This window comes from Palaemon carinicauda, chromosome 17 (genome assembly GCF_036898095.1).
Source record: "Palaemon carinicauda isolate YSFRI2023 chromosome 17, ASM3689809v2, whole genome shotgun sequence".
In the NCBI taxonomy this organism is placed as follows: domain Eukaryota; kingdom Metazoa; phylum Arthropoda; class Malacostraca; order Decapoda; family Palaemonidae; genus Palaemon; species Palaemon carinicauda.
In genome coordinates this window covers 68910589-68924791 of record NC_090741.1, presented here as the reverse complement: position 1 = coordinate 68924791, position 14203 = coordinate 68910589, and the positions used below count along the sequence as shown (strand labels likewise).

At 42.3% G+C, this 14203-nt stretch overlaps 1 protein-coding gene across 2 annotated transcripts in view; it reads right to left on the bottom strand.

The window, feature by feature from the left end:
• LOC137656849 (zinc finger protein 596-like) overlaps positions 1-14203 on the bottom strand; it is a 104370-nt gene that overhangs the window by 53025 nt on the left and 37142 nt on the right. For both annotated transcript variants that reach the window (XM_068391199.1, XM_068391200.1), the window contains exons 5-6: positions 7703-7800; positions 768-1054 (exon numbers count right to left, since the gene is read on the bottom strand). In XM_068391199.1, the coding sequence (XP_068247300.1) occupies positions 768-1054; positions 7703-7800 (385 nt within the window). The remainder of the gene's footprint in view (positions 1-767; positions 1055-7702; positions 7801-14203) is intronic.

Genomic DNA, 14203 nt, shown 5'->3' with positions numbered 1-14203 from the left:
TAAATGGAAAAATGCTAGTGTATTTATCTACCCTTTCAAGTAGATTTACTTCTGAAAATAATGCCTTATTCATTTGATGTACAAAAGAAAAAGACTTATTCTCTTTACAGTTTTATTATAAATCATATGAATGAAGTCATAAAAAAGTTAACAATAAAAAATAGGAAAATCCATAGTTTACAGTAAGTGATAAAAGATTCTGAAATAAAAATTTCATTTAAGATCACTAGACAACAGTCCAGGAGGAAACTAAAATGTGAATAAAAAATGCATGATTGCCCAAATACAATATGGAATAATTGTTGTGAAAATTACAAGAATAAAAAACATCTCCCACAATGGTTGCCAATAAAAAAATACTACTGATAACAGAAAAAAAAAAATGTCAATAACAAGTATTTCTTCTCTTATCTCATGACACTGCATATATTGGTGGGAAAAGTCAAGCTGCAACGGAGTAGATAACATGAACAACGGATAAATATAGCGCATGCATCCTTAAGGTTATTGATCATTAGCCTGTACCAATTGGAATTAAATAAAATTTTAATTTAGCAAAATATTGCACGAATACTATTTTGAGAAAAAAATAAAAACTGGATAAAAGCTGCCCATTCTCTAAAGGTACCAGCTGTAACCTAGAAAATGGCTTGTAAACTTATAAAATTGCCAAATAAAATATTTAGCTGGATTTTCCATAAAGATGTAAATAATTTTAGGCAAACAGTACAAAAATTTCCCAAGATACTTATTAAAACAATTCTTACCATCCTGAAAATCAACCTCAATATTAACAGAAACTGGGAGATCCGAAGGCTGCTCGGCAGGTTCGGCAGCTATAATAATACTGGTGCCATCGTCTGACATTTTTTCCAAATCTTCCTTCTCTCTGTAATCTTCGGGAGTGACGCCTAATAGAGATGGCTTGATGTAAGTGCCATTATACCTGTAGTCAACGTCCGTGTCATCCATGTCGCCGTCATCTGGGTCTTCCTCTTTCACATTTACGTCAAGAAGCTTCTCAAAATCTTGTCCAGCTATTGTGTCTCTGTATCTATTTTAAAGTAGAAAATAAATAAAACTTTTCTAAAACAAGACATCTCATGCACCTACAACAATCTAAATATTAATATAGATAGAAATTTAACACAAATGAAAAATGAGTTTAACCATAACATGAAAACACCATTGTTTTACTTGGTATCATACTTCAGTTATAAAAGTATGCAATTACATACATCTCGCATAAATGCAAAAAGATTGTAAAAATCTCAAAGGCAAGGAGATTGCCACATCTTAAGAACTGTATTTCATTTTGGTCATACAGTATTTGAAAGCTTATTTGTTTAAACTTCTCATACAAGTTTTTCTCATAGTTTGCATCAAGGACATACTCTTAAGCATTAGCATGTAACTTTTTTTCTAATTGAAAGTGCCATTCGCTTGTTTTCATGTACAAGGTTCTCCATGGGAGGTGAATTTTGGCTCTAGCATTAGCATGTGCACTTTTTCAAAATGAAGGTGCGATCCATTACTTTTCATATACAGTGAACCCTCGTTTATCGCGGTAGATAGGTTCCAGACGCGGGCGCGATAGGTGAAAATCCGCGAAGTAGTGACAGCATATTTACCTATTTATTTAACATGTATATTCGGACTTTTAAAACCTTCCCTTATACGTAGTACTGTTAACAAACCACCCTTTAATGTACAGAACACTTAATGCATGTACTACAGCACCCTAAACTAAAACAGGCACAAATATTAAAGGCGATTTTATATCATGTGTTTCCTAAACACCTAAAAAGCACGATAAAAAATGGCAACCAATGTTTTGTTTACGTTCATCTCTGATCATAATGAAGAAACAAACTCATTTAGTGTACAGTACACATATATAGGTTAGTTTTTGCATCGATTATATTGATTATACAGTACTGTATGTTGATTTTTTTATTACCAATGTTTTAGTTTACGTATTTTTCTTAGGACTTCCAAATGAAATCTTTTTCTTTATGACGCCGCCTGAAACGACGGCGTGTACGCTCAGTAAACAACCACGCTCAGAACAAACAAGGCATTTAACGCGCATGATGATAGTGATAAATAATGATACAGTACATACAGTATTTACAGTAAAAGCATTTACAAAATATGTTACCTTACAAATATAAATTATACAGTACTTGTACGTAGCAAAGCAGGAAAACAATTTGAGAGAGAGAGAGAGAGAGAGAGAGAGAGAGAGAGAGAGAGAGAGAGAGAGAGAGAGAGAGAGAGAGAGAGAGAGAGAGAGAGAGAGAGAGAGAGATTGTTTTACGTACGAATGTAAATTTTAAACAAAAAAAATATGATAGGTTACAACATGTAGACTTTTAAAACCTTCCCTTTAACTTAATGCATACAGTACGTACATTACTAAACTATAAAACAGGTTAAAGTAAAAAATAAAGATTGTTACTGTACTCACCACGAAAGAAGTTCAAGAAAAACTTGAATGACGATGGCGATGAATTTGCTGCACAGTAGAAATGATGATGATGAAGCTGATGATGTGTTCTACTGTGCAGTCAATGATAGTATTTTACGTCTCTTCAGACGGAGGTGCCTTTTCCTGGGACACCTCTTCAACTTCTTCAATTTCTTCCGAAGGCGTACTAGCAGGAGGAACTGGCTCTTTTTTGCGAGGCTGGAAGAACATTGTGATCGGAAGTTGTTGCCGCTGCTTCTTTTTTCGATCCAAGAGCATCCTGTAGGGAGTCATGATGTCATCGACCTTATTTGAGAATTGCATCGAGCGAACCATATCCTCGTCCCACTCTTGTAACATTTCTTTCGCCTCCTTCATATGGTTGCAGAACTTGGCAAGCCGTTCTAATGTTAAGCCCGTTTCTTCGACATTTTCTTGGGTCTCTTCCTGGGCACCCTCACTCTCTTCCTCACTTGCCGATTTCGTCAGGTCTTCGAGGTCTGCGTCAGTTAGGGGCTGGGAATGGCAGTCCAACAACTCGTCGACGTCTTCAGTCGTCATGTCGCCAAACCCGTCACCTCCAATTATGGCAGCCAACTGCACAGATTTCCGTATTGCAGAGTGTTGGATTTCCGACGGAGTAAATCCCTTGTCGTCGTAAACAATCTCGGGCCACAACTTCTTCCAGCTCGCATTCACGGTTGCAGGTTTCATCTCTTGAAGTGCCTTTTGAATATTCTGCAGGCACGTGGCTATGGTGTACTGCCGCCAGTACGCCTTCAAGTTGAAATCTTCATCCTCGTCATCTTGGGCAGCATCCACACACGCAACGAGGTCCGCCAAGGTATTCTTCGTGTAGAGGGCCTTGAACGCCCTGATAACCCCCTGGTCCATCGGTTGAATTAATGACGTGGTGTTGGGTGGCAGGAACTCAACCTGAACGCCCTCACGCGACAGGTCAGTTGCGTGTCCACCAGCGTTATCCATAAGGAGAAGGATCTTGAATGGCAAGCCCTTCTCTAAGAGATATTCATGGACTTGCGGGATGAAACACTGGTGGAACCAGTTGGAGGTCAGCATCTTCGTAATCCATGCTTTTTGATTATGCATCCAGTACACGGGAAGGAGATTCTTATTTTTATTTTTCAAAGCGCGAGGATTTTTCGACTTATAAATAAGCCCCGGCTTTAACAAAAATCCAGCAGCATTGCCACACATCACGAGGGTAACGCGATCCTTGAATGCCTTAAAGCCAGAGGCTTTGGCTTCCTCTTTGAACAGGAAAGTTCGCGACGGCATTCTCTTCCAAAACAAGCCGGTTTCATCCATATTAAACACTTGTTCCGGCTTGTATCCACCTTCAGCGATAATGTTCTTGAAAGTCTGGTTCACGTAAGTTTCAGCAGCGGCAGTGTCAGCGGAAGCAGACTCCCCATGCAGGGAAACGCTTTTCAGGGCGAAGCGTTTCTGAAACTTCGCGAACCATCCTTTGCTGGCGGAAAAACGTTGTTTCTGACGCTGGGAATCAGTGGAGGTCCCTGGTTGAGGATCATCTACATCATCATCTTCTTCAGCATGGTCGCCATCGTCGTCATGAGGTTCCTTTGCCGCAAAATTCTCATACAAGCTCAAAGCCTTTGTTCGGATGGTGTTCGTATCCAACGCTATGTTCTTCTTCCGACAGTCGGCAATCCACACAGCTAAAGCACCTTCCATGCGTACGATCGTTTTACTACGCGTTGTAACGACTCGCTTCGCTGATCTGCTAAAGGTGATTGCAGCAGTCTTTCTAATGTTCGCCTCGTCCTTCTTGATGTAGCGAACGGTGGATTCGTTGATGCCAAAATGGCGGCCGGCGGCCGCGTAACTTCTACCATCTTTTAACATGTCGAGAAGCGTAACCTTCTCAGCTATCGTCATCATCCTTCGGTGGCGTTTAGGCTCACTACCAGCCTTACTAGAAGCAGAACGCTTGGGAGGCATTGTAACAGAAAGTTCAACAAAAAGTTCAACTTAAAACAGTCGCACACAGCACAGATTAAACTTCACAAACTTAAGAACGTCTACTCAGCAATACGCGGAAAGAGAAAGTGAACGATGCAGCCCCGCGAGAACTTTGATGCTGCGGGTAGAAGATGCGGGCAAAACACCAATCACAGGCTAGATAACAAAACTTGAGTTTTGATTCGTCATCTATCAGCGCTTGAACCAATCACAACCCGTCTTATACAGTACTATGGTGCGTTGGTTACTCATAGAAGATGTCCCGCGCACACTGAACGTACGTAGATTAAGTACAATACCGTAATAATAATAAATAATGATAATAATACTGTACAGTAATAATAATAATAATAATGATTAATAATAATAACAATAATAATTTTATTAACAACAACAACAATAATAATAATAATAACAATAATAATAAAAATTTACGTACGCTATTTTACGCTCTCTCTCTCTCTCTCTCTCTCTCTCTCTCTCTCTCTCTCTCTCTCTCTCTCTCTCTCGTACGCTTACAGTATTCGAATTGTGATTTTTGCAACAAAGAATATTATTGGATGCAGTACTGTACTACGTACGTATACATACAAAAGATTCATGGAAAAGAAGCACATCCATTACAGTACACACCATTCTAATATGGTATGACTGCATCTGATTTGCGTTTCATGTTCGATTTAATTTTACTACGTACTGAATTATCGTATGATCACATTCTCTTTTCGTGTTTTATTTCTTTCTGTGCTGAATTATATATCATATGTAATGCAATGAACAATCAGTAAGAGCAGATATTACTAATTTAATGGAATTACAGGTAACAAAATATCGTATTTGGTTGTCTTCAGATTTCGCGGTATTTTCGAATTTTCCGGAAAATCCGCGATATGTATATATATATGGGTTATGGGAAAACCCCGCGAAGTGGTGAATCCGCGATGGTCGAACCGCGAAGTAGCGAGGGTTCACTGTACAATGCTCTTATACTACAGTACTTACAGGTGAGACATAGTTCCTTGATTTCCCGAGGAGGCAAGTCCTTTACAAAGGTATGTATGTACAGTATATACCTACATAAATGACCTATTTAGATAGATAGATAAATAGAACCCTCTTTCTTTCTTCTTATATACCATCTTAATAAAAAACTACATTTTACATGACTATGGCAGATAACAACTATATGACATCTGTTCTTGTTTATATATATTTTTTTATATCACATGAACACTAGACCTCCCTGAAACATGATGGAAGCTTCAAAAACAACTCAAGATTACCTACACGAATCGAACAATATTTCACTTATCAAACTAGTATAGCTAAAAGTGGTAGATCATAAGGGCTTACTTTAGCAAGTGGCGTGATATAAGGATCTAGTTTACTAACTAGATACACATTAAGAATTGTTAGTGGTCACCCCTATAAGAGCCAATCTCACTTCAATTTGAATTATGATTTGAACATACAACTTATTGAAGCTTAAAAATAACTATTTCAACTTATTTTCAATGCTTTTTCCTGTTCCACAAGGAATATAAAATACTTCAATAATAAAATAGCTGTCAAGCGGTTGATCATCATTGCTTACTATGATAAGAGGAGGAATATAACAACCCCCAAGATATAGTTATTCGAAACATGATGCAACCGTTCACTGCTTTGCTCCGAGGGAATCAAACAATACACCATGCCACTTATATATAAAATGATTAGTTGTTTATGAGTACTGTACTTACTTCATCCTGAGGTATATTAGGATCCTATCTACCAGCTCGGTCATCTGACTCAATATTTAGTGGTCTAATATAGCGGACTATATTCTAAAAATGCAAAGGTTTGTCTAACAAAAGATCCAAAGTAAATATAGAATTTGAGGATTTAAGACACGATCTTGACCCTGTTGTAAACTGTGCACCAACAGAACCCTTACTGAGTGGTGCACTAGAACCACTAGGCAAAGCTTGACGAATTAGGCTATGGTTAAAAACTGAGAAGGTTAAGTTATACAGCCTGAATTGATACATGGACTTTTTCCGATTGCAATAAAGAAGCTAAAGATGGAAAGAACTTTTAAAGACCATCACTATCATAACCAGATTCATTTATGGCTAGAGTGGCATTATTGTCATCCTCCCCACTACGAAGTAAACTTTTCTTCTAAGGGTATACTTTTAATAAAAAATCAGTTTCTTTTACGTTTGGAACTTTTAATTTTGGTCAACAACATCCCTATATATTTTCCCTTAAGAACATCAAGGCCTTTGCATTTTTAATAACGATTATCTAAATCACAATACTGTATTGCCTTGCACAAAATACAAAGAGAATGCAAATCCTGACCACCCAGAAAAAATTACCTTGAACAAACTACACAGTAATTATTAAGAGTCCAGGAAATGATATCAGTGGCAATAACTAATAACCAAAACAACTTTATCTAGAGAATGCAATGGAGTAAAGTAGGCTTACTAATACTGTACCAGATCAAAGAAGAGACAAAGACAAAAGACGTAAGCTCACCCACACTGTGATTATGGCCATTAGCTGCTAGATTGTCTCAAAACTATATTAGAGGCCTAAGCTTATTAAAAGGAAAGGAAACAGGAATTTTTTAAATTTTGGGGGTAAACGTCAATACAGTATAAGCAAGCTTTGAGAAAGAACCCATTTGAATGTCTGGGGAGATTCATAGAAATAATTTTCACTGCATACATATGTTCAAAGCTGCCATATCACTAACACAAATACCCTCAGATGAGTACAGCATAGAGTTCCCTTTATGCAGTCAAATCTAAACAGTACTGATTCTTTCCAGTACCTATTCAGTCCCAGCTGCACTAATTATAGCATTTTACTTTTTTTCTGTTTTCTCTTAGCTCTCTAACTTGTTCGAGTTTATGTTACATACAGAATCCTGTTTTACATCCTAATTTGAATAAAAAAAAAATGGAATCAGTGACATTCAGTCTGATTATCTAATTAAAGGGAAAAATTCTAAAACGGAAGGAATAAATACTGTAATTACTTAAAAGATGTAAGGGAAACAGTTCCAATGTAACCAAGATTAAATAGTTGTGTTTTCTAATTTATAACTGTTATCCCACACTTAATTACACTATAGCTGCATAGTATTTAGAAAATAAAACTCAATCTAGATACATCGAACTGTATACACCATTGAAAAAACCTGTAATTATACACCAACTTTGCAGGACAACTTACCTGGTAGGCAAGCTAGCTTTTCTATTGGATCTGCGAGGCATACCAGACAATCTATCATCAATTATTTCTTCTTCACTAGTCTTGAGTTTCGGAGTTCCCTACGGATAAAAAATAAAGCCTCTTAAATGTGATGGGACGAATATCTAAAATCATCTTTATTTCGTAAAGTCTTTTATATAAAAACATTCCAGGCACAAGCTATAAAAAGGTTTTTCAAGCTTAGTAACAATGTACATTAGTTTATTGGTGGTGGTTGGATGAGTGGTTATGCAAATTACTTTTAAAATTTCTCATTTGTTTTTAAGAGAAAGAAAACCATTGTATATTATGAAGAATGCTCACTCCCAATGTGGGAGGATAGTGTTCCTGAACCAGCTCGGAGTTTTCATCTCCACTTTAAATCGTCCTCTTCCTAGTCATGCCAAATGAGCAAGGGATAAATCAATCCTTTACCTCCTATAAAATTTGGCATTAGGATGCTAAAACTTGATAAATTCTTGAGCCTAAACAAGTTTCTATGAAAACTCAACTAGAAAAAATGCACTACAAGGGACTTGTTAACATCATAGGGAGGCACCTCCATGCACTTAGTCAAAGGGATCCAGTGTAATTGGTAAACCTTCTGTTTTACAAGTGCTCATAAAAACTTGATATGAGAGAATCACCTAGTGTAATGGAAAGGGGTTGTGATCACTTGTAATATGTCCCCTTATCAAGATCAAGTAAATATGTGACCATGTCAGTTCTCAGCTTCAAATGCATATACGGTATTAGCATGGGCATTCACTAGGGTGGGCTTCAGTGCATCCATCCCTTCTAAGGTGAGAGTCTTCTAAAGGCCTATGAAATCTGGTGGAACCTGATGGTCCTCCACCTCAAGACCACGTGCAAGCAGAGTGGGAGAGGCATCCATTGTGTCTTTATTAACGTGATTTCCTTCATCAAGAAGTCTTATGGCACCCTCAACAAGCCAAGATTATGGTTTAGTAGAGCTTGGTCCAGATTTGCTATAAATGTTTTGAAGTAAGTGAATTCTATGATTTCCAGGTCAGACAAGTCACTTTTACCTGCCAATCTAGGAAGATACTGAATTCAACGTTTCAGAGGAAAGCGAAGCAACTCCCCCTCAAGTCAACTTGTCACACTGTAGGCTGACGAACAACCATTCTCCTGGAGAGAATTGAACAAACAGCAATCCCGTCTACCTAAGAATCACTTATCATGGCCTCTCTAAAGGCAGCATTGTGGCTTTACCTTTGGTTTCTCACAATTGTTGACTTTGTTACTGGGACAGGATTGTCCACTTTGGAGGATGAGCAAAGTTCAGAAGGCTGGTATTGCAGAGAAGAATGTCCATTTCATTTTGGGCTCAATAGGCAGACCTGTGGGTCAACTTATTCCAGAGGGAGAGAGGCTCTGTGCTCTTACTCTATTCAATAAAAGCTGCTCCCAGGAAATGACCTGCACTTTGTAACAGATCAGTGCAGGGTTTGAACTAGCTCTCTCTACAGAATAAGATTGATATGGAGGTGGAAAAAAGGCAATCTGAGTTGGGATTCCCTTATCCTCGGTGTAATATCATAGAAGCCTTCCAGTGCTTTGAAGGGAACTGTGGCCATGCTTTTGAGGAAGTGGGAAAAAAAAAGTTTTTTCTTGTTAAAGGCCTCTGAGCCAATTCAGCTCTTTCTTGTCCCTTCTCAGTCTTCATCCTGGAAGGATAGAAAGAGGGATATTGGAGAGAAATATCGAGGATGGCAGTCCATCCTACTCAAGTTGCCATGAGTATGAGAATTACTGTCATTGAGCAATATGGCAGGGGTCCAGGGGGAGGGGGGACCTGGGTAGTTTGTGTTCTTCAGGATGGGTTCAAATAACCCTTCAATGACCATTGCCTTCTAATCTCTCAGCATCCAATAAAATCTTAGACTTAACTTCGAGTATCAATGAAAGCTCCAGCCTTGTTGCCAGAGGTGGAAGAGATACTGGAAGTTGTAACCTAATAGTGGTCCAGCTTTTACAACTTTCTATTCTACTTATGTGAAGAAGTTGATTGGGGATAGGAGACTGGCGACTGACCATTCACTTACAAATAAATGTCTCAATAGAAATGTGCAGATTCCATCAGATAAGGGAACTTTATGCATTTGGAGGATATGGGGCATGTGCATGAATTTCCAAATACCCATTCATCAGCCCTCTCTGTAGTACCTCTGCTTTGTCCTCAAAAGAATTATCTATCAGGTCAAAGCTATGTGCACCGGGCTCGCAACATCCTTTGCAATTTTTTTAGCATTACAACTCTAGGTCCTTTAAAATAGGAATCACAAATTTTTAAGTAATTTGTATTTTTCCTAACATACTTACCTAGAACTACCTTCTTAGGAGTTACTGGTAACTCTACCTAACTGACCAGCTTTTTTGTATAGTTTACCCTCTTCCCGTTTTCTACGGGGTCAACCTCAGGCAGTGTGATACGTGCCCTGAGACGACACGGGGTCGGGCAGCGTGCTAGCTCAGGTCGTCGACTCGTCAGTGAGTTTCGTTGGAACAGGTACTACTCGATCCTGCAGGTTCTCGGGGAAGGATGGGTGGGCCATAATCCGAAGGCAGTTCTAGGTAAGTATGTTAGGAAAAATACAAATTACTTAAAAATTTGTGATTTGTTCCAACACGGTTACTTACCTAGAACTACCTTCTTAGGAGACTTTCACTTTAGGAGGTGGGAGTGTCCTACAGGGATCAGAAGTCGACGGGAAAGCACGAGAGATAGGGAACCTCTAAGGAGGTCTTGGTTCCACGACCACTAGAAAACTGCACGAAAAGAAGGGGAAACTATCCAAAAAAACTCACTTAGTGCCTAATGGCTTACCTTTTCAAAACCAACTCCGATACATGTCCTCTTGAATGGCGCTCCTTTAAGTAACTAAGGTCTTTTCAACATCTTCCTGGCCCGGATGGACCGGGGAAGGAAGGAAAGGGGGGTAAGGTTAAGGAAGAAACTAGTGTCTCTTGGCATTAACACCCCTGGTTACCCTGGGGCTATGACCTTAGATCTCTTGAAGGGCCGAAATGATTGGGCCAATGGAAAACCTGTCCAAGGATTTTCTCGAGCAATCTTTGAGATAGTGTTCCATGAAGGTGGACTGTCTAGACCAGGTCCCATCCTTCAGGATCTTTCCCACAGCCATGTTTTCCTCGAAGGCCAGGGAGGTGCTCAGACCTCTAAAATCATGTGGCCTTGGTTTTCCTGGGAGAGGAGTCCCAGAAGCCTCGTAGGCCTTCTTTATCACCTGTCGCAGCCAGAAAGAGATAGAGTTCTTCGAGACCGGTTTCTTCACCCGGCCTATTGAGATGAATAAATTTTTGATCTGAGGGCGGAAATTTGCGGTCCTCTTCAGATATTTACTTACTGTTCTCACGGGACATAAGAGTAGATCCTTCAGGTTGTCGGAGCGAGGGATGGCCGGCACCGAAAAACCATCAAACCAAGGATCCCAACACGCCGGGTTCTGCGTCTTCGCCACAAAGCTAGGGACGAACCTAAAGGTAACTTCTCTCCACCCTTTGGAGTGTGAGACCTAGTAAGAGAGGCCGTGTAACTCGCTAACTCTTTTCGCCGAGGTCAGGGCTAAAAGAAAAGCTGTTTTAAGGGTGAGTTCTCTGTCTAGTACGTCCCTGAGAGGTTCGAAGGGTGGCTCTGACAGAACCTTGAGAACTCTGGCTAGGTCCCACTGTGGAACCCGTACCTCCTGGGGGGAACATGATTGTTCAAAACTGCGGATGAGCATAGAAATGTGCCTTGAGGCTCCTAAGTCAATGCCCCTAAGAAGGAAGACTTGACTTAGGACTGCTTGAACTCCTTTGATGGCCGGAATGGACGAACCCACGTCGTCTCTCAGGTACACCAGAAAGTCTGCAATGTCCTGGATCGACACCCCTAAGGGCCTGATGTTCTTGGACGCACACCACTTCACGAAGACTGCCCACTTTGCCTGGTAGACTACTGTCGAGGAACGCCGTAGATAACCCGACATCCTTGCCGCGGTTCTCGATGAGTATCCTTCTTTCTTCAGGAGCTTCTCGATAACCTCCACGCGTGAAGGCGGAGGGATCGAGGGTTTTCGTGTCACCTGTGAAAGTGAGGTTGATGCAGGAGGTCTGGCCTGTTCGGAAGCGGCCAAGGAGGACGAAGAGCTAATTCTTTTAGGTCTGCGAACCAGTCTCTCTCCGGCCACCATGTCGCTACCAAAGTCCTCAACAGGTTGTACGACACTCTCACTCTGTTCAACGCTTGTCCTCGAACGCTGCTGACGGGAATGGGATCGGAGAACAGAACACGGGGAGTTGGGCATTCAGACGTGTGGCGAATAAGTCTATCACTGGGGAGCCCCACATTAGGATGACTGCCCGAGCTACCTCCGGGTGTAGGGTCCACTCTGAACCTATCACTTGACCCGCCCTGCTGAGGCCGTCGGCCATCACGTTCCTCTTTCCAGGGCTGAACCTTGCCGTCAGTTCTATCCCTTCTTCAGTCGCCCACTCTAACAGTTCCGTGGCTAGGACCCTTGACTTCATGCCTCCCTGTTTCTTTACATACGCCACTACTGTGGCGTTGTAGCACATTAACGCCACAGTGTTTCCTCGCAGGAAGTGTACGAACTGTCGACACGCCCTTAGAACTGCTATCATCTCCAGGATGTTTATATGGAGAGACGCCTCCTCACTGGACCACTGTCCTTATGTCGATTCTCCTAGCAGGTGTGCTCCCCAACCCTCCTTCGATGCGTCCGTGAACAACAGTATCTCCGGGGGATCGGGGGCGAAGGGCATTCCCTTCTCTGTGTTCGACCTGATGTTCCACCAAAGAAGGGTCTCTCTCGTCTTCGGGAGGACTGGGACTATTTTGTGGGGCTCCTTGCCTTGGGTCCACGACTCCTTCAGATTCCACTGTACCGAGCGGAGCCTGAGCCTCCCTTGTGGTACTAATTTTTCCAGCGAAAACAGATGACCCAGTAACTTCTGCCAGTCCTTGGCCCTCCTGGGTTGTCCCGTCAGGAAGTGTTGAAGGATATGTTCCAGATTGGCTAACCTCTCCCCTGAGGGGAAAGCTCCTACAAACTGGGTGTCCAGGACCATCCCCAAGTAAGTCATTCTGGTGCTGGGGACTAGTTGGGATTTCCCTAGGTTGACCGTGATCCCTAATACGCTGCAGAGGTCGAGCAACATAACGCCTTGCTCCTTCAGTTGTTCCCTTGAGGCAGAAAGAAGCAACCAGACATCCAGGTACCTGAGTAGTCGTATGCCTTTCTCGTGTGCCCATACCGAGATCGTGGTGAACACCCTCGTGAACACTTGCGGGGCCGTCGAAAGGCCAAAGCACAGGGTTTTGAACTGCAGGACCCTGGACTCCCACTTGATTCTGAGGAACTTCCTGCTGGGGGGGTGCACGGGGATTTGAAAATAGGCATCCTTGAGGTCGAGAGACATGGGGAAATCCTCCTCCCTCAAGGCTGCTAGCACCGTCTTGGGGGTGTCCATTTTGAAGTCCGTCTTTGAGACGAACTTGTTGAGGGCTGAGAGATCTATGACCGGCCTCCACCCTCCTGTCAATTCCTCCACAAGGAAGAGCCTGCTGAAGAAACCCGGGCCGGGGTTCTCCACTGTCTCCAAAGCTCCCTTGGCGATCATGGATGCTACTTCCTCTTGTAGTGCCGACCTCTTCAAGGGGTCCTTTGAAACCAGCCACTCGGCCCGATGGGCTGGGATGAGAGGGGGAGGCTCTTCTAAGAAAGGGAGTCTGTAGCCCTCTTTCAGGACCGTCACCGTCCAGGGATCCTCACCGAGATCCCGCCCTGCTTGCCAAAAATGTCTGAGGCATCCCCCTACTAGGGGCTCCTGAAGGAGTAGGGGGCCTCTCTTCCTACCTCCTTCTGGAGGAGCAACCAGAGTGACCTCTCCTAGAGATACTGTAGGAGGGTCTGAATGCTGACTGAGGGGCTTCGTTGTTCCTACGGGTGGTCTGCTGAGAGGTTTGAAGCCAAGGAGCTGACGGTGGGTCTCTTCGAGGCAGCAAAGGGGCGGACTGGGAGGAGTGAGGGACGTCCGCTGAGGCTCTTCTAAACAAGGGCTTCCTCATGAAGGGGGGCCTAAGGTCCGTGTCTCTCACTCTCCTCCCTTTCTCCATCGAATCCTCCACCAATTTGATGGGGAAAATGTCGTTTCCCCACACGGAGGAATTCCTCAGTCTCCTAGCTTCTCTGTCAGGTAACTTCCGCACCAACTTGCTAAATACAGTATCCCCTTTCTAAGTACCCAGTTCGTAGCCATGGACAGGGACTGGGACGACAAAAACTTAAAGGCCTTGCCTCCCGAACTAACTAGCTCCTTCAGCGTGGCCTGATTGTCTGGAAGGGAGAGGTCGTGGGACGCCTGAAACCCCACCAAGTCGCAAGACCACCAATCCAACCAGGAGGACACGTAGACAAGGTCCTGTGCCATGTC